We start from the raw sequence: 17,761 nt of genomic DNA on the forward strand, positions 1-17,761 counted from the left end.
CGACTCTTCACCTTCCGAGGGCTGTTGTGTATCCCCTCCCGTCACCCTTGCCAACTCCTGCAGCATTTTGAGGGAAGGTGCTGTCTAACTGCTCACTCCACTTCCCCCCACTTCTCCCCACAAACAGCCAGGGCTGTGCTGGATTCTGTACAAGCAGCAAATACGTGTTTTCAGTGGATTGTGTGGTAGTTTTCACACAGGCCCCCTTGCTTCTTCCCGGCTTCCATGCGACCTTTCTGGGCCTCTTTGTCGCTCAGCCCTGCCAGGAGGAAAAGCAAGCTATCTGAGAGCTCTTCCCCTCTCAGGGCTGGGCTTGATCAATAGACCAACCGCCCCAAAAGACCTGACCATCCTGCCCCCCCCACAGGGTGGAACGGCGTCATGCACGCCCCTAAGCACTTCAGCACCAGGTCTTCAGACTTGTTGATTCTCCTCCACAAACTAGTTCTCTTTGACACCCAAGGGAGCATGTGATGGCAGCTTCATCGGGGTTTGTGGAGAGGCCCCAAGCACGCGTGGTTAAGCAGGTCAGAGTGGGCGCCAGAGCGGCCCTCGGGGAGACGTGGCATCGGCTCCTCCAGGACGAACGTGGAGACCCAGGCTGTTACGAGAGGCATCTGGGTGCCCCGGCTCAGCCCAGCAGCAAGGCTGCGCGAGCCACGGCTGTGAGAGGGGCCGGCTCTTAAGGAAGCCGTGCAGGGCGAGGCTCGACATCGTCACAGGCGCTCTGGGGGACGCGTGTGCCGTGAGGGCCTTTAGCGTGACGATCAGGACCATCTTTGCAAAGAAGCCGTCACGGCGAGCAACGCCGTGCATGGAGCCCAAATGCCAGATTTGAGAGCTGATTTTTACAAAGATCAAGTGTTTTCAATAAAGGAAAAAAAATAACATATTTTCTCAGAATAACGAGGGAATACACGGAAGCAAGACTGTTCTCATTGAGAATTGCGTTATGATGAGCACGGGGCCTTGCGGTCAGTTTCCTCGCACTTTTTTTACACCGTGTAGTATTTGCATGAGGTGAGAAGATCCTCAGGTTTCCAGGGACGCCCGATTGCTTTGTTTTCTGTGCGGAGCTCCCGCATTGGCACACGGCCCCTCCCTCCGGGCACGGCCCGTGCGGACTGGGAAGGAGCCCACACCGTGTGCTCAGGTGGTGGAAAGCTGCTCATTTCTACGCACAGCTCAGGTCTCGGTCCAGCAATTAGAAAGCAGAGCCCAGGGTCATAACCCAGACCCTTCCACTTCATTGCAAGTTCAAGCTTTTCTCCCCCTTCCGTGGGCCTTGCCGGGAGGCAAGGTGGGAGCGGGGGGAGTTCAGCTTCTTTTTTGTTCTCTGGCCTCCTTCACAGAGCAGGGGTCGAGGGTCCCAGGTCCTGCGGGCGGCTCTGGGGAGGTTCTGCAGCCTTGGTCTCCTGGGCAAGGCAGTGTCCCTGTGTCCCCGGCCTCTTTCTCACAAGAGCTGCTCTGGTGGCCTCTTCAGACGCCACCCTCCGTGGCTCTCTCCTCAGTGTTCCCCCCACCCCGGCCCAGGCCCTTGCGCTTTTCTGGCCGGTGTAGACCTCTTGCTAAGGCTCCCCACACCCAGGCATCCTTGCAAACCCCCTCTGCCCACCTTGGGCACCAGCCGCCCATCCTGTTCCTCAGCTGCCGCAGCGGGAAGGGCTGGGTTCCAGGACTGCCCCACGGATGCCCCCTGGCAAACCCCCGTTCCCGTCTGGCACGGAGTTGGTGGCTGGTGGGATCAGGCCCTGAGTGGAAGCCCAGACGGGGGTCCCCGGCTCTAGACCTTGTGACACGCCGGGCTCTGCAGGACGAGTGGGGACCGGGTGTCAGAGGATCTGCTGTTGACTCAGTGGAACCATCCGCCTTTGCTTTATGGCTCTTTCTACCAGACGAGGAAAATCTTGTTGCTGGGGGCTGCCGGGGGGTTAGAGCGTTGGGTCTCCTCCTCGCGAAGGGCCTCCGAGTACAGGAGAGGAGCGGGCAGCCGCGGGAGGAAGCTTGGAGCGGGTGGTCGGACATGGACATGGCCGAGGCCCGCGTGGTTGACTTGGGGACGTGCCGTCCCACACACAGCGTAAGGCGCGCGGATGCAGTCGCGTGACCTCATGACGAAGCCCCCGCTCCTGGGGTGTCTGTTCTCTGGGCCACACTTGTCTCTGCCTCTGTTCTTTCAAGCAGAGCCGCAGTGTCACCGAGCAAGTGACCGTTTCCCTAAATCCTCCCTATCTATCGGCTCCTATGTCTCTTGTAGACGGTGCGACGCGCTGGCCTGTTTTGCACACACAGGAAGGGGGCGGGGACAGGAGTGCCTGGTGTGGGGCCGTCCTGGCCCCGCACAGCCCTCTGCACCTTGACAAGAAGCAGGCTGTGGGGGGGTCATTCTTACAGGTTCTGGAAACGCTCACGTGGCCCAGGGGCTCTGCTGGTCCCCGTGAGGGATGACAAAGTAGCTCCACTGCCCTCGAGGCTGGGGTGTGGTTTGTTGACTGAGGTTTGGTTTACAGTTCCTTCCCCAAGGCCGATGGTGAAATGGCCCTGTACGCGGTGTTGCCAGGCCCAAGGCGAGCCTCTGGGTGGTGGTCACGGCTGCCCGGGAGCCCAGTGGTCGGCACTGACCGCCCCCGTGTGAAGGGGATGTGCGTTCCAGGCTCCAGACGCACGCGGTTTGGAGATGTGAGGGCAGCCGGAAGCCGCAAAGTCTGGGGTCCACACTCGGTCTGTTTGCCACCAGCCTGAGCTAAGGTCCCTTTAACAGCCAGGACCAGCCAGCTGGCCCCTGGGGAGAGCCTGCAGGCCAGGCCACTCTTCAGAGTGACAGCAAGCCTGGCTGTGGTCATAACAACCTCTGTCTGTCCATCCATGTCCATGACAGGTGGAGGCGGGGCCTCAGGGCTGGCTCCCGCGTGCTTCTGCCTCGCCCAGACGCAGCACCTCTGTGGGGACTGGACTTTTGGTCCAGGTCCAGAGCTGGCCCCGGGCACTGCTGCATCTCTGAGGTACGGTTGTTAGTGGGGTGCCTGCTTCCTCACCCAGGCTCTGGGGCGGCTGCCCTGCAGCCTGGACCTGGCTCTGCAGCCACGAGGGTGCCAGGCACCGATGCCCACCGCGGCGCCATGGCCGGGCCCCAGGTGGGCGCCAAGCCCAAGCATGCACACACATGCACACACATACACACACACGCACACGTGTGTACACACATGCACACATGCACAAACATACACACACGTACACACATACACACACGCATGCACACATGTACACACACATGCACACACGCACACTCATGTACACACATACACACATGCACACATGTACACACACGCACACATGCACACACATACACACATGCACACACATGAACACACATGTACACACACATGCACACTCATGAGAACACACAGACACACACACACACAGAGCGATGCTCAATCCTTCTTTCCTCCCTTCCCCTGGGAAGGAGAGACCCTGGGACCTTCTCAACTGTGCTGCACAGACAGGAGCTCCAGGTCAAACATCCCTTCCAGACCCTTCCAGGGTCTCCTCGGTGAATTTACCCATTTGTGAGGCTGGTGTGTTTAGGTGGCTTGGTGTTTCTACTAATCCTTGGTCCTAACACCGTGGTTAATCTTGCTGTCCGTCACTGCCCGCAGACGTCTGAGGCTACTCAACGTCTCTGAATAAGATGAAGCCTAAGTCTGTTTTCATATCTGGAGTCAGGTTGTTGCCACTTTCCCCTCCCTCCTCCCAGACAGTCACTGTCTGCACAGTCAAAGCACTGTGCAGGCCACCCACGGGGGCCAGAGTCCACTTCAGTGATGGGCAAACAACAGTAACGGGAAGTCTGGCCAGCATGGACCCCCAGCCCCTGTTGGGACAGGGCTCAGGGTGGCCCATCACGGCCACTGGCTGTTGAAGCCTATGGAATCCTGGCTCTGCCGCCCGCGTTGGCCCCCCGTCAGGGAGACCTGAATCCCATCCATCGTGACCCACGTGGCCTGGTCCAGGATGCATGCGTGGCCAAGTGCTCCGTGGCTAGCGCTGGGCAGGCTCAGACGGGGTTGCCAGGACCTCGCCGTGAGGTCGCAGCGGAGGCGTGGTCAGCACCGCGCAGTCGGCACAGCTTCCCGTGGGAGGCACCGTGTGCGCCACCACTCTGAGTTCTCCAAGCCACTGTTTGTCCTTGTTCAGTTTCACAAACTGACAGGACAGACGGATGCTAATGACGGTTGTTTTGGCCCCGCAGATAAAAGCAGAGAGCATAGCCGGGCGCCCTGCCCGCCAGCCCTGATGCTGCACGGGGAGACGAAGAGCCCGGCGGGGGACAGACCAGCCAAGGTCAGTGGGCTGTGAAGACGGGAAACCCCGGGCTGGGGGCTGCGGGGCCTGCACGGCCTTCGCCCCTGTTTTCCCACCTGGCTCTCGGCCGTGGTGCTTTGCAGTCCCCTGTGTGGAACAGGGCCGGGTCCAGCAGGACAGCTCCAGAGCCCTGAGGAAGGGAAGGTGCATCCGGGAGCCGGGCAGAAGCAGCCTGGCCTTCCCTTCCTGGTCTGGGTCCGCCGTCCTCACGTCTCAGCAGGCACGGGCACGCGGGCAGCCAGGCTATGCAGTTGGACGCCCCTCAGGCGAGGCTGCGGTCTGAGTTTGGTTTCACTGTTATAGGAAAACCAGCGCCTGTTTGTGTTTTCTGAACACATTAGAATCTCAGGTCCTTCCCTTTGCTCGTTTACCAAAAGGCATTTTATAGACTGTGAATGTGTTGGGTGCATTTCTCTTCCCATGACTAACCCAAGAAATCAGCTTTCATTGCTGCTTTTGAAAGTCACAAATGGCACTTAACTTGCTCTGATCTGTCAGATACACTGCTGGCCTCTGGTCTGATCTGTCGGATACACTGCTGGCCTCTGGTCTGCCCCAGTGTCGTGTGAACATTCTCTCTTCCTTTGCTGTTACCAGGTGTGTCTCTGCCTCAGCCTGTTACGTCCCCGTTCCCGCGGTTGTCCTGCCAGCTCCCCGGTAGTGACATCCCTGGGCACACTCACCTGTGGCCCATGCCTTCCTCCCCATCATTAGTGCCAATGCTAAATGGTATAAATGGATCACAAACGTTAGTGCAAATTAAACTGTTGCTCCCTGATGTAAGATTTCTCTGTAAGAGATTAACATCCGTGTCAGAATTACATATTTATTAAACAGATCGTCTTTCTTCTGTTTTAACTACTTTCTTTATCTCTGGGCTCTGTGCCTCTAATTCACTTTTATGACTTCAGTGTGGAAGGGGAGTTTTATTCCATGATTAGCCATTTTTATCACCAACAGGAAATCATAACCAGCGTGCATCTCAAGAAGAAGACCTTGGTAATTAGTGAGAATCACCAAGAGAGCCCCAGCTTTGCCAAATTTAAGTGTTAGTCCCCATCAGAAATCATGTCCCACCGTATTTACTTGAATAATTAGTGGGGGAAATCTACTACTCAGAGGCCCCGCATTAGGTTTCATTCTTCAATTAGCTTCATAATGAAAATCTCTCCTCGCTTTTCTAATTGGATTAGTAATGTAAACTCTGGTCTTGATATACACATGTATTTCTAACACAACTGTTTCTGAATACTCCCAGTTATGTTATTTTCTCATAGGAAACAAAGACATTTTCTACTACCCCAAAATTCTAAAAAAAGATTGTTCTTCAACTTATGAGCTTAGGGATAATTACGTAAATTACAAATCATTTAGTCAGTGTAATTATACGTCACAGTGAGTGAAGGGCCCCAGGAAGACCCCAGTGAGACACCAGGACGGACAGGCGTGAACGAGATCACCCCTCATGTCATGAATCTTGCCTGTCTAACCTTTAACTGATGCGGTTCCCCGTGGTCCTTGCCCAGAGGCCGCACTGGACCTGGTCCGGACGACCTTTTCATCCCGGCCCTTCCCGTCCGTCCTCTGCCTGGCTCTGCTGGCGCTGGCCGTTCTCTCCTGATGTCGTGGGCCCTACTCCCGAGTGAGCAGGAAGCAGGTTCACTCCGTTGCCTGTGGTTTTGCCGGAGTTCACGTGACTTGTTTGGGGGTTTTTCCTACCCTTATAGAGCCTTGGTGATCTTTTAACTTTATATTTGAATTTGATGTTTCAGTGCTCTCATAAAGTAGCACTTTCCTTGCTAACGATTCTGTTTCAAAGGAGGTTGGGACGGTGGGAATGAGTACTGGTCCCAGTATGGCCCTCGGGGGCCCTGGAACAAGCCTGTGGGCTTTTGGTGCAACTGCCCTGTCCTTGTGCAGCCGGCCTGGCAGCGGTGCCCACGTGGGGCGTGGCAGCATTGGCGTCCTTGACTTTGAATCATTCCCACAAATGGCTAACCGTTTCCTCACCCACACGGCCTCATAAAGCACTGACACTGACGATGGTAGAAACAGATCCTCAAATTTTAGGATGACATTTAATTTCTTTTTAAACGAATCTAGAGCTTTAATTGCTCCTGACAATTAAATTAATTCTCAACTCAGAACCTGGTCGCTGCTTTGAATAATGCACTGGTATCTTTTAATCTCACCTGATTTTGTGAAAGAGAACACAGTCCTTATTATACTATTCTAAATTTGAGATTAAAACCATGGAAACAGCTGGTAGAAGAAGAAAAAGTATTTCCTCACCACTAGAATTTATTGTGCTCACTATGGTTTCATTTCTTTCTTATAGCTGCTCCAAAATTGAGATGGCACTGACTTTTAAAAAAAAAAATTCCTCATGGTGATTTTTCAGTTCCACCTGTAGGAGTTTGGTTCTGTTTCCCTTTGTTTAAGAAAATCTGATACATGTCGTACATCAGTGCAGCTAAATAAGTTAATCTGAATCTTGGATCCATGTTTATGTTGGCGTCATAATTGCCCATGTTTTCTAATCTCAAACAACTTTTGTTTCTCTCCGGATTCTGTCCATAATGAACAATGATCAAGTGTCCCAGCCATAGGTTTTGGTTTTTTTTTTTTAACTTTAGGGAATAATCTTCATTTTCTTCTGGGTGATGTCATATTCAAACATTCTTTATTTTCTACATGAAGACAGAGACAGAGTGATTTTCAAACCCAACTGTGCACCACAGTCACCTGCACAATGTAGAACACGCCCTGAACTCTGCCCTCACATGGATGCTCTAGAAGGTGGGGGGGGCGAGTCACTGGAGCAAGGGAACACTGCAAGGACACAGGCTTGTCACTTCCCCTGCCTTCAAGGGACGGGACGGGCCAGCCCAGCCGCACCTGGGACCCTCACCGCTCCAGGGTTCCCTGCCACTGAAGGCAGTGTTTGGCGGTAGAGTAACTCCAGCCCCTGGGTCAGCCCATCTCCAGAGACAATCCAGTGGGAATTTCTGCCCCCAAGACACTAAGGCATCCGGAAGCAAACCGTCAGCCACCACCGCCTGTGTCTGCTTCTACAAAAGCAGGCAGCTGAGCCAATTGGGGATAATTAGAGGGAAGCCTTAGTCTGAGTCACTCAACACGGTCCGTGGTGCCATTACCTCTAAATTCTCACGTGACTGCCGGGTCCCATTAGCTGGCTCTACTGAGCAGGTCATTATCTAATAGCTACTGTGGGCAGGTCTGTCTGCAGGAGACTTGTTATTCTTTACTCGGTTGCCTGTAATTGAAGAGGACTGTTTAAATTTTTTTTTTTAAAGTGCTCTCCTTCTCTCTCTACTGAAAGGAGGCTGCATCGGTCCTAGTGACAGGCGAAGACAGTGCGGCCAAAGGCACGAGACCCGTGGCCTCCACCCCGGTGCCCGGATCCCCATGGTAAGATGCCCGGAGCCTGGGAGCGGTGGGAAAGAGCCCTGTCTGATCCAGCATTTGCTTGTTGTCACGAAAGAGAAATGCCTACTCCATCGGTAATGCTGTTTTAAAAAATTAATTTGCAGCTCCCGGCAGGTAGGACTTCACACTGTTGTCACCTTCTGCCGAAAAATAGCATTTAAGTGATAAGTTACCCTGCTCGAATATACTTGCAAATATGTATTAAAATAGTAATGTTGTTGCATATATATCAGTGAAAGGCAGTGTCTGAAGAAACGGCAGCACGCCTTGAGCTTCAAAGGCCTTTCTTCTACTCCAAGAAAAGCGTAACTGAATAGATGTTAATTAAAGATGTGTCTGGCTCTCTGCAGCTGCCCTGTGAGGATTCCTGGTCTTTGAGTACGCCGCACTCAAAGCGCCCTCCACGAGGGAGCCACTGACTTTGGTTTTTTAAAATGCCCTTTTATAATGGAGTAATTTGGAAGCAGAAAAAAAGGTTATAATAGTAAAATTAGTTTTAAAACCTGAAGATTAGATTGCAGGATACAGTCAGGAGGAACAGCTAATTTAGAGAGCAGAAATAGAACCATTGGCATCGCTTAATGTACCATCAGGGCGGCAGCAGCAGCCGACCGTGGTCCCCGGCCGTGGCATTCGCCCTGCATGGCGTCCTGAGTGATTTCCGGCATCTGTCCTGCCCTGCGGCCCTGCCCTGGTCACCTGCTCACGGCGAGAACCTGTGCTCTTAACTGGACAGACAGGGCACCCGCTCCTCTGGCCGGACAATGGTCGGTGTCGCCGGCACCCGGGGGCCTCCCGCCCTCTGCCTTCAGCTGAAATGCTCGGCACCCTGGGGAAGCCTCACGGGTCGGCGCTCCCTATGCTAACACTTAGTGACACAGCGTTTCCTACGCCTACAGAGCGTCCTGCAATTCAGTTGGTTTCTGACACCCACTCCTGGGTTAGCCAAAACCCCACAGGCTGAGAGCTCAGTCCCACCCCTCTTCCTTCAGACCCAGCCGGCTGCCGGAATCTCTGCCCAGCTGATTGCGAACTCAGGGCTTCCCACGACCTCCCCTCGGTTTGAGAATTTGCTAGAACGACTCACAGAACTTAGAAGAGTGATTTACTTATGATAGCGGTTTTATTATAAGGACACAACACAGGGACAGCCAGGTGGAAGAGAGGCACAGGGCAAGGTGTGGGAGGGGTCTCGGGGCCCCCATGCCCTCTTGGGGGCATCACCGTCCCAGGACACCAGTGTGGTCACCACGTTCAACCTCTCTGACCTGAAGGAGGTTTTATGGACGTCTCATTACTAGGCACGCCCTCTCCCCTCCTGGACGGCTTGGGGTGAGGCCACAAACCAAGCCCCTCATCACGTAGCGGGTCCTTCCGGGCCCAGCCCCGTCCCCCAAGGGTCACCGCATGGGGCGTGGGCGCAGACTCGAGTGTGCTCAGAGGGGCTCCTTATGAGTAAAAAAGACGCTCAGTCACTTAGCTGATTCCAAGGGCTTTAGGAGCTTGGTGCCAGGAACCGAATGGGGGACAAAACAAAATTAAACCATTTATTTTTTATGACGCCACGAAGGCTGTTTGGGGTCTTCTGTAAGCAGACTCCTCACGTGTGTTTCTAAGGCAACCGCGCTTCGCCGCAAATCGTACTGGGGGTGGGGATAAATTCAGCGCGGTGCGTGGCCCTGTTACTGTCAGTACGTGATGCCGCCCTTGGGGATTATAAGTGGGGAGAAGACATGACCTTGGGCCCTGGAAGCTTCTAACTGTGGAAGCTGTGGTTTCGATTCCTCAATAACACTGTGTTGCGGCACAGAATGCTTCCTGGGATCCTGAAGTCACACCGTCCTCGGCTGCCCCTCGCCCTCTGCGTGGGTCCTTTGCCTGAATTGTTGATCAGGCTTCCAGCCCGAGTGGCGGCCATGGAGGGACCTGTCCTCTCCTGACTCACAGGACAGGGAGGCTGGTGGCTCAGGCTGTCACACTGCACGAGGAAGTCGTGCCGCAGGGCCGGCGTGTCCAGGCCGCGGTCCGGACTTTCAGACGAGGCCGTGGTGCGCTTTCTGAGCGGGAATTAGGCCCGCCGGCTGGACCTGGGCATCTTTCCCACCCCTGCTCCCCTATTTCCCTGCCTTCCTGACTCAGCCCCAGCTGAGCGAGGCTGCCTGGCCTCACTGAGCAGCCCGGGGTAAAGGGTGCCAGTGTATAAAAAACCCCACTCCTGGGAGGCTGGGTCTGGGCATCCCCTGAAAAGTGGAAGAGGGACCTGGACCTCGCAGGGAGCAGGGGGGCGTAGGGGCAGCACCAGACCGGCTTCTCCTGCAGCCTCCCTCCCTCCCGACTGGGGGAGGCTGTGTGCAGCGTGGTCCGACGCGTCCTTAACCTTGGTGTTGCACCAACGGAAGCCTTGGTGAGGACACACCCTGTGTGACCGCAATCTGCCTCTGGGGAGAGCTCTTCTGCCCTGGGGGCTGCACCTGTTGCACCCAGTGAGCTCGGGTCACCCACCACGACCCCGTCCAGGGAGTGGGCTAGTCGTCAGCCTGCGCCTGGGGTCAACCAGGTCCTCAGGAGGCGGAGGACAGGGAGACCTCCTGGAGGTGTGGGAGGCCAAGACGCTGGCCCCTCCACCGGCCGTCCCCACCGGCCATCGCAGGCCAGGAAGCTTGACTTCGCCCACGTGTGTAAGGAAGCCCTCACCCAGACCGAGAACGTGCCAGGGACCCGCTGCCTTTAGCTCTCTGGTAAGCAGGGATTCACAGTGGGGCGTCCGCACGACAGTGCACTGGGGAGACTGGGGGAGGTGACTGGGTCTGTAAGACGTGAGTCCAGGGATCCCGGCGGGTCCCCAGGTGCTGTCAGAGGCTGCGGTGACCAGAGGAGTGGGCAGGGCCGCGGGGGAGCTCGGCTGTCTCCACCGAGTGGGTCTCCACTTCTCACGGCCGAGCACCCGGAGTGCCTCTCCGTGTCCGAAGTCACTGTGTTCTTCCCTTGATGGTGCGTCCTCTCCATGGAAGTCCCCAGCCAGTCAAACTCCGGGCCCGCTCCCACCGAGCCGACCCCCGTCTTGCCCTCTTAGGCTGGCAGGGAAGCCAGCGCTCAAACCTCCCTGCAGTGAGAGACCCCCGGGTTGAGGAAGCTGGACTCTGCAGCGGGTCCCCGGCACATTCTCTGCCTGGTTGAGGGCAACGGCTGGTTGATGTGACAGCAGAGGAGGAAACACTGTGACTGTCCCTGAAGGCGGATTCTCCTGGACGCCCTGGCCCGTGGTCGAGATGGAGCCACCCGGAAGGCGTCTGTTCCATGAAGATGGCCTGGGGTCCTAGACGAGATGTGAGAACAAGCCCCCTGCGGGGGTCACTCTCTCCGCAGGGCTGCCTGATGCTTCTGTGCTGTCCCCTGTCTCCACCACTTGAAAATGGGACCAAAAGTTCACGGTCAATGACTGAGGGCTGGCAGGCAGCATCTTCCAGGAGCTTCACAAAGAAGTTAAAGCAAGTGGGGCCTTCAGGGGCACAGGTGGATCCCCTTCTCCAGGCAGCTCCCACGCTGCCAGGGTCTTGGGGCCTTTCCAGGCGCCCGTGTCCCAAGCTGGGAGCTGAGGACCCGCGGGTGCTTCCCCGGCACACGCAAGGCGTTCCTGTGGCTGGTCACTGCCCTCATCTCCAGCCGGCAGGTTATCGGGTCACTAAACGCACGTTGGTGTCGGTGGGCATGGCAGCCGGAGGTGCCCGAGCTGGAGACCAGGCTTAGAGGATGAACAAAAACGCGCCGGTGTGTCCTCTGCTCTCAAGACCCCCCTAAGCCTTGACCTCACTTCTGACACATGTTGTGTGGTCCACCCACATGGAGTGGTTCTGCAGCACCGGCTGGGTGTCCCACAGGTCAACCCACCTGACACTGTCAGACCCCACGTTCAGGGCTCAGACCACAAGACTGTACCCCCTCTTCAGATGCCGAGTGAAGGTCCAGGTTGTCACCTGTGCCTCTGACCGACCGGCTATAGATCAAGATTCGAAGCACCTCCTTCTGTGTTCAGTGAATTTGCTAGAGCGACTCACAGAGCTCAGGAAGACCGTCCACTTACTAGGTCATCGGTTGTTATAAAAGGGTGCAACTGGGGAACAGCCAGATGGACGAGATGTGCCGGGTGGGGTATGAGGAAGGGGCTCAGGGCTTCCATGGCCCCCCAGGCATCACACTCCCCAAGTGTCACATGTTCCCCGACCTGGAAGCTCTCAGTGCTTGTGGGGTTTTATGGGAGCTTCATTCCATAGGCATGATTGATTAAATCATTGATCGGTGGTGACTGACTCAACCTCCAGCCCCTCTCCCCTCCCCAGAGGTTGGGGAGGGGACAGAAATTTCCCACCTTCTAATCACAGGCTTGGTCCCCTGGCCACCAGCCCCCTTCCTTAGGGACCTTCCCAGAGTCCCTCACTGATATAACCTCGGGCGTGGAGGAAGGAGCCTGGGATGTGAGTAAGAAGACGCTCCTTCCACCTCGATCCCTCCTCCCTCCTCACCTGCGAAGAGTTTAGGAGCTCTGTGCAGAAACGGGGACGGGGACCAAATATACATGTCTGAGCATAAATCACGATATCCCAGGAGGGAGAGTGGGAGCGAGGTTTCTACTCTCTCTTCCTCAAATCTTCGTGTCTGCGGGCCCCAGTGTGCCTCACGCAACCTGCCCCGTGAAGCCGGGGCTGCTCAGTCCTTCCAGGTCAGCCCCTTCCCAGGAACAAAGGTGGGCAGAATGAGGAGAGGAACAGAGAGCAAAGGACACAGAGGCGCTGCCTTTTCAGTTCAGAGACCTCAGCCCTGGGGATGTGACCCAGTGAATGTCCTGCCGATGGGACACTCCTCCTGGGACAGGGCGCTGGGGGGCAAGCAACAGGTGGAGAGAGGGACCTACGTGTGTCTTTGTCGGGGGTGGCAAGGCATGTACCCCTTTCCCCACTGGGCTGAGATGGACGCTTGGAGGGAGAAGCAAAGGTGACTTCCATCTTGCAGAACCCATAAACATCTGGATTTGCAATGTGAAGGTGATTGTGGGGATCCTTTTGTACGACAAACCAGCAATCCCCGTTTCCATTTGCTAAAATCCAGATCTTCATATAGTAAGGCTGCTAAGTATGGATGCTTTGTACCAGGCCTAACTAACTCTGGTGCACTAATTATGTCCTCTGGGATCTGCGGACAGATAAAGAGAAGAGGGAATATGGCAACCATCCAGAAATTATACCGCGTGATTAAAGCAGAGGAACGTATACATATTACTTAAAATGTGCATAAAACGATACATAAAATTAATTTTGCATGTCACAGCTGGCTTGGTCTAGTTGAGACCAACCATAACAAGTGGATAAGCAGATTTCTCTTGGGGAATCATGTTTATTTACCTGGCCGCCAGCTCTTTGCTTCAGTCCCACACGTGTCCCTGCGGCACAGGAACTGGGTTTTTTGTAGCCTAGATATGAACATGTGCCGTGCTAATTGTTGCCACTCCTCTATCTCCCAGGTAATAATCCCCTATTAAGTCCCTAATTAGCTCCACTCCTCCCTCGCTGGAGAGGCTCAGCGGGTGGTGAAAGCAGGAGGTTGTGAATGTGTCCTACACTGTGGTCCTGGGCACTGGCTCTTCCCCGCGATGAATGTGTGGTGTGGGCATCCGTGGACGCAGCCCTGGGCGCTTACAGAGTCAGTGCATCCCCGAGGCAGCAAAGGTACAACACAGACCCATCCAGCACCGGGAGAGAATTGGCCCAAGTCAATCCCCCAGTGGAAAGCTTCTTTCTTAATAGCCAGGCTTGGAGCCAGAGGGGCAGGTACCCAGGAAACTGAGATACTGAACTGTGTCCACCTGATGAACATCTGGGGCCTCGCGTCAGGGGGACTTTTTGGAGCCCATGTTTCCCTGTGTCTGAGTCTATCCGATTCTTTGGGGAAGGACACCTGCCCAGGTGAGCCGTCTGCCCTCAGCCCAGCATTAGGTGGCGGTGACATCTGTCAGCATCTGCCTGGGCTGAAAGCTGAAACCCTGTTGCTCTTCACCCCCCAGCAGCACAGGACAGGGCCCGTTCCCCGCAGCCAGGGGCCGGGACACCTTCACTCACCTACTTCCAGCTGCTTCTTATTACCCAGGCCCTGCCCCCCGCCGACCAGAACCTTCTCATGTCCGGCAGGCCCCCGGCTCCAGGACCTCAGGACGCCCGCAGAGCCAGTGGGGGGGCTGGGGTGTGCTGAGGCTGGTCTCTCACGGCCTTGGGGGTGGGCCCGGGGCTGCTCTCTCTGCGCCCCTGGGTGCATGACCACCTCCCCGCCTCTGCATCCGAGGCTGCCAGCTCCTCAGTGATTCTCGCCGAAATACCCTGTCCCCTGTGGGATGGAGTCACACGCCCCGGACTTTCCCACGTCGGCAGATCCTAGTTGACTGCACTTTCTCAGCAAGCGCATCACTCCCTGGGTCCTTCAGCTGCTGTAGCGATGGCGGTGCCGTGTTTGGTGGGACCAGGTCTCATCTTTGAAAACCCAGAGTGCAGGTCTTTAGGGAAGAGGGAGGTGGTGGGGGAGGGTGGCCCGTCCCAGACACCACCTGCTGCCTTGCTTTCGGAAGGTCTTCCTGAATAGTCAGTCCTTCCTCACCTTTGGGGTCTGTCCTGAATCGGGGTCCCCAGAAGCAGCACCCGGGACAGCGCTCCGGGTGCCTGTGGGTTACCAGTTACCTGAGGAGTGATTTCCAGGGAGGGGGCAGTGGGGAGGCAGGGCAGGAGGGGGCTGGGCTAAGAGAGGATGTGGTCTCAGCTGGAGGCCAAGCCTTGGGTGCCTTGGGCCATGAACACCTGGATTTGACCCATGCTTTCACCCCCTGGCTGTTAGGGGAGGCTGCCCCAGGGTGGGCATGGTCTCCAGGTGAGGCAGTGACCCACTGAGCACGATTATCCGAGCCCAGGGCAGACCAGCTCAGGGAGCTGGGGGTGGGTGCGCCTGCCCGTAAGGTTGATCCATGGGGAGGGCACCGACCTGACCATGACTGGGGCCCTGGACTGAGCTGGAAAATTAAGGGAAAAGAATAGAAGCTAGAATACAAGTCAGAAGGGATTTGAGAAATCACCTGGGGCTGGAGCCTCGTCCACTCTTCTTGTAAAAATGAGGACACTGGGCTTCCCTGGTGGCGCAGTGGTTGAGAGTCTGCCTGCCAATGCAGGGGACACAGGTTCAAGCCCTGGTCCGGGAAGATCCCACATGTCGCGGAGCAACTAGTCCTGTGAGCCACAACTACTGAGCCTGCACGTCTGGAGCCTGTGCTCTGCAATGGGAGAGGCCGCGATAGTGAGAGGCCTGCGCACCGCGATGAAGAGTGGCCCCCGCTCGCCGCAGCTAGAGAAAGCCCTCGCACTGAAACAAAGACCCAACACAGCCATAAATAAATAGAAAAAAAAAAAAAAAAAAAAAAAATGAGGGCACTGAGGCCCAGGAGAGTGAATTCACTGTCTGAGGTGTTGAGACACAGAGACAGAGCCGTCCTGGAAGGCAGGTCTCCACGCCCTTGGGCTCCTGGGTGCCCACCCCCAGTCCCCAGCTCCCCTCTGTGACTCTTAGAGGAGGAAATAGACCAGTCGGCTGTGGGCATGAGGCTGCTGGGGGCTGGGCTGTGAAGCCCAGATCTCTGGTATGCGCGTGTTTGTGTGTGTATGGGTGGTGGGGACAGGATGACTTCCTGCCAGGACAGCAGTACCTGTCAGGTGTATCAGCTGCAGAACTTCGTTGTCCTACAAGTGAGGTCAGGGGTCCTGGGGTCCACACAGCAGCTCTTAAATTTTTAAGTGTATAGACAGGGATGCAGGGAGCCAAAGATGCTTCTAGAAGTTTTCACTCAGGCCAAGTGAAGTCAAACATCATGAAAAAAAAAAAAAAATTCAAGCCAGACTGTTACAAACATACCCTGGTGGCTGCCAGGAGCTTTGGTCTTGGAGAAATCTTTCCAGCCACAGCCCAGCCAAAGAAGGCTTCAGAAGCCTGCATGTGGGCAGGTGACCGGCTGCTTTTGTGCCCCAGACAAACCTGATTTGATGCGCTCAACAGGGAGGGAGGTGCCCGGGTGGGACCTGCCATCACCCCTGTGCTGCTGTTGGTCTGCTTGCCTCTTACTTGACATCACCTGCATTCTCATCCAGTTGAAGCTGGAAACAGCCTGCGTTCACAACAGACAACCTCCCCCAACCCTGCCCCATGGTCCCCAGAAGCTAACATGTGCTCAGTGTTGCCAAGAGCGCAGCTCCCAGACCCGCCAGGAAGCTCTCCATCACCCACCGGAGCCGTGTCCGAGAGGGAAGGGGCCACAGTCCCCAGCAGGGTTTATGGTCCCGTCCCTGCTAGCCCAGAATCCTGTTTGAGAGCTCACTCAGTGGCGGAATTGTACATAATCTACAGCACAGCATAATTACCTGCAGCTTTATACTCAATAAAAACGTCTTATGCCAGCTGAGTTCTGCACCAAAAGGCACGCAGCTTCCTCCAGGCCCCGAGAGGTTACCTGTCCCCTGCCTGGGCTCGCTGGGGCTGGGGCGGATCCAATCCATAGGCAGGGATCTTGCCCAGTTTGCCAGCGTTGCCCCTCGACTTCCAGCCCCTGTGGGCCCATGAGCCGCCCAGTGTCTAATAAAGGCGGGACCCTCACGTCTTGCCTGAGTTTTCCCACAGCGGTGAGCATGTCAGAACAACACGAATCTCCTTTCCAACCCCCGCCTGTGCAGATGATGGAACGAAGGCCACAGAGGGTGAGGGTGGCTCTCAAGATCACCTGAAGGTCAAGGGCAGGTCTAGAGCTGGAGGGTGCGTCCACTGAAGAGGCGGGTTGTGGCCTTCCACCTGGCTGACCAGGCCAGCAGGGGCCAATGCTGTGGGCACTGGGGTCTGGGTCACTGCTGGAGGGATGCAGGCCCGGATGCTGGCACCCAGGACGGAGAGGGGCCAAGGGTGAAGCGCGCTGGGTAGTCTACCACAGACTCAGAGATTTCATCCCCACAAATCTGTCATCTCATCGCTCTGGAGGTCAGAATCCAACACGGACCCCACGGAGCTGAATCCAGGTGTGGGCGGGGCTGGTTCCCTCTGGAAGCTCCAGGCGAGAATCTGTTCCAGGCCTTTCCAGCTTCCAGAAGCATCGGCATTCCTTAGCCCCTTCCTCCAACTTCAAGGCCAGCAGTGGAGCATCTTCCAATCTCTCTCTCCCCCTACCCACCCACCCCAGGTGTGTGCGTGTGTCTGCCTGTCTGTCTGTCTTACTTCTGCTTCTGTCCTCACACCTTCTCTGACTCGGACCCCCCCCTTTCTCTTATGAGGACCCTGTGATGACACTGAACCCACCTGGACAGTCCAGGCTACTCTCCCCATCTCAAGATACTAACTTAATCACGTCTGCGAGGTCTCTTTTGCTATGTAAGGTAACATTCAGAGGTTCTAGGGAGTCAGATGTGGACCTCTTTGGGGCCATTATTCGGTCCACCGCTCCCATGAACCTGGCCTGGCCGGGTAGTAAATCAGACAGACCAACTCAAGGTCATTTCTACGAAGGCACCTGGTCTGTACAGAGTTCCCCTAACATGAGGCTCAGCCCCTGAACCCTCTGTCCGGCCTATGGGAAGTGGCCGGCTGGGCTGAGCATGGAGATTCAAGTGTGGAAATGATTTTCTCTGCGGGAAGCAGAGTGGCTTGTGCTGGGTCAGATCCAGAGAGAGGGCAGACATCCATGTGTGTCTGCCTGGTAAGGCCAGAGCCGGTTGCCGGAAGCCCAGGCACTGCCCAGAAGTGTCCCTGATCAGTCTCCCCCCAGAGAGAAATCAAAGATTTCAGGTTTCAGGTCATGTGGACTTGTCCTGCCCATTTCCGCAGCTTCTGAGGAGCCCGAGGAGAGTCCTGGAGCTTTCAGGGCCCTCAGAGGTCACTGGGGGAA

General features: G+C 56.0%; 1 protein-coding gene across 1 annotated transcript in view; it reads left to right on the top strand.

The window, feature by feature from the left end:
• The window catches only part of TCERG1L (transcription elongation regulator 1 like), a 193,411-nt gene that overhangs the window by 126,146 nt on the left and 49,504 nt on the right, over positions 1–17,761 (top strand). The window contains exons 5-6 of the mRNA XM_036829411.1: positions 4,250–4,341; positions 7,706–7,794. Of these exons, the coding sequence (XP_036685306.1) occupies positions 4,250–4,341; positions 7,706–7,794 (181 nt within the window). The remainder of the gene's footprint in view (positions 1–4,249; positions 4,342–7,705; positions 7,795–17,761) is intronic.

Source organism: Balaenoptera musculus, chromosome 16 (genome assembly GCF_009873245.2).
Source record: "Balaenoptera musculus isolate JJ_BM4_2016_0621 chromosome 16, mBalMus1.pri.v3, whole genome shotgun sequence".
Lineage (NCBI taxonomy): Eukaryota > Metazoa > Chordata > Mammalia > Artiodactyla > Balaenopteridae > Balaenoptera > Balaenoptera musculus.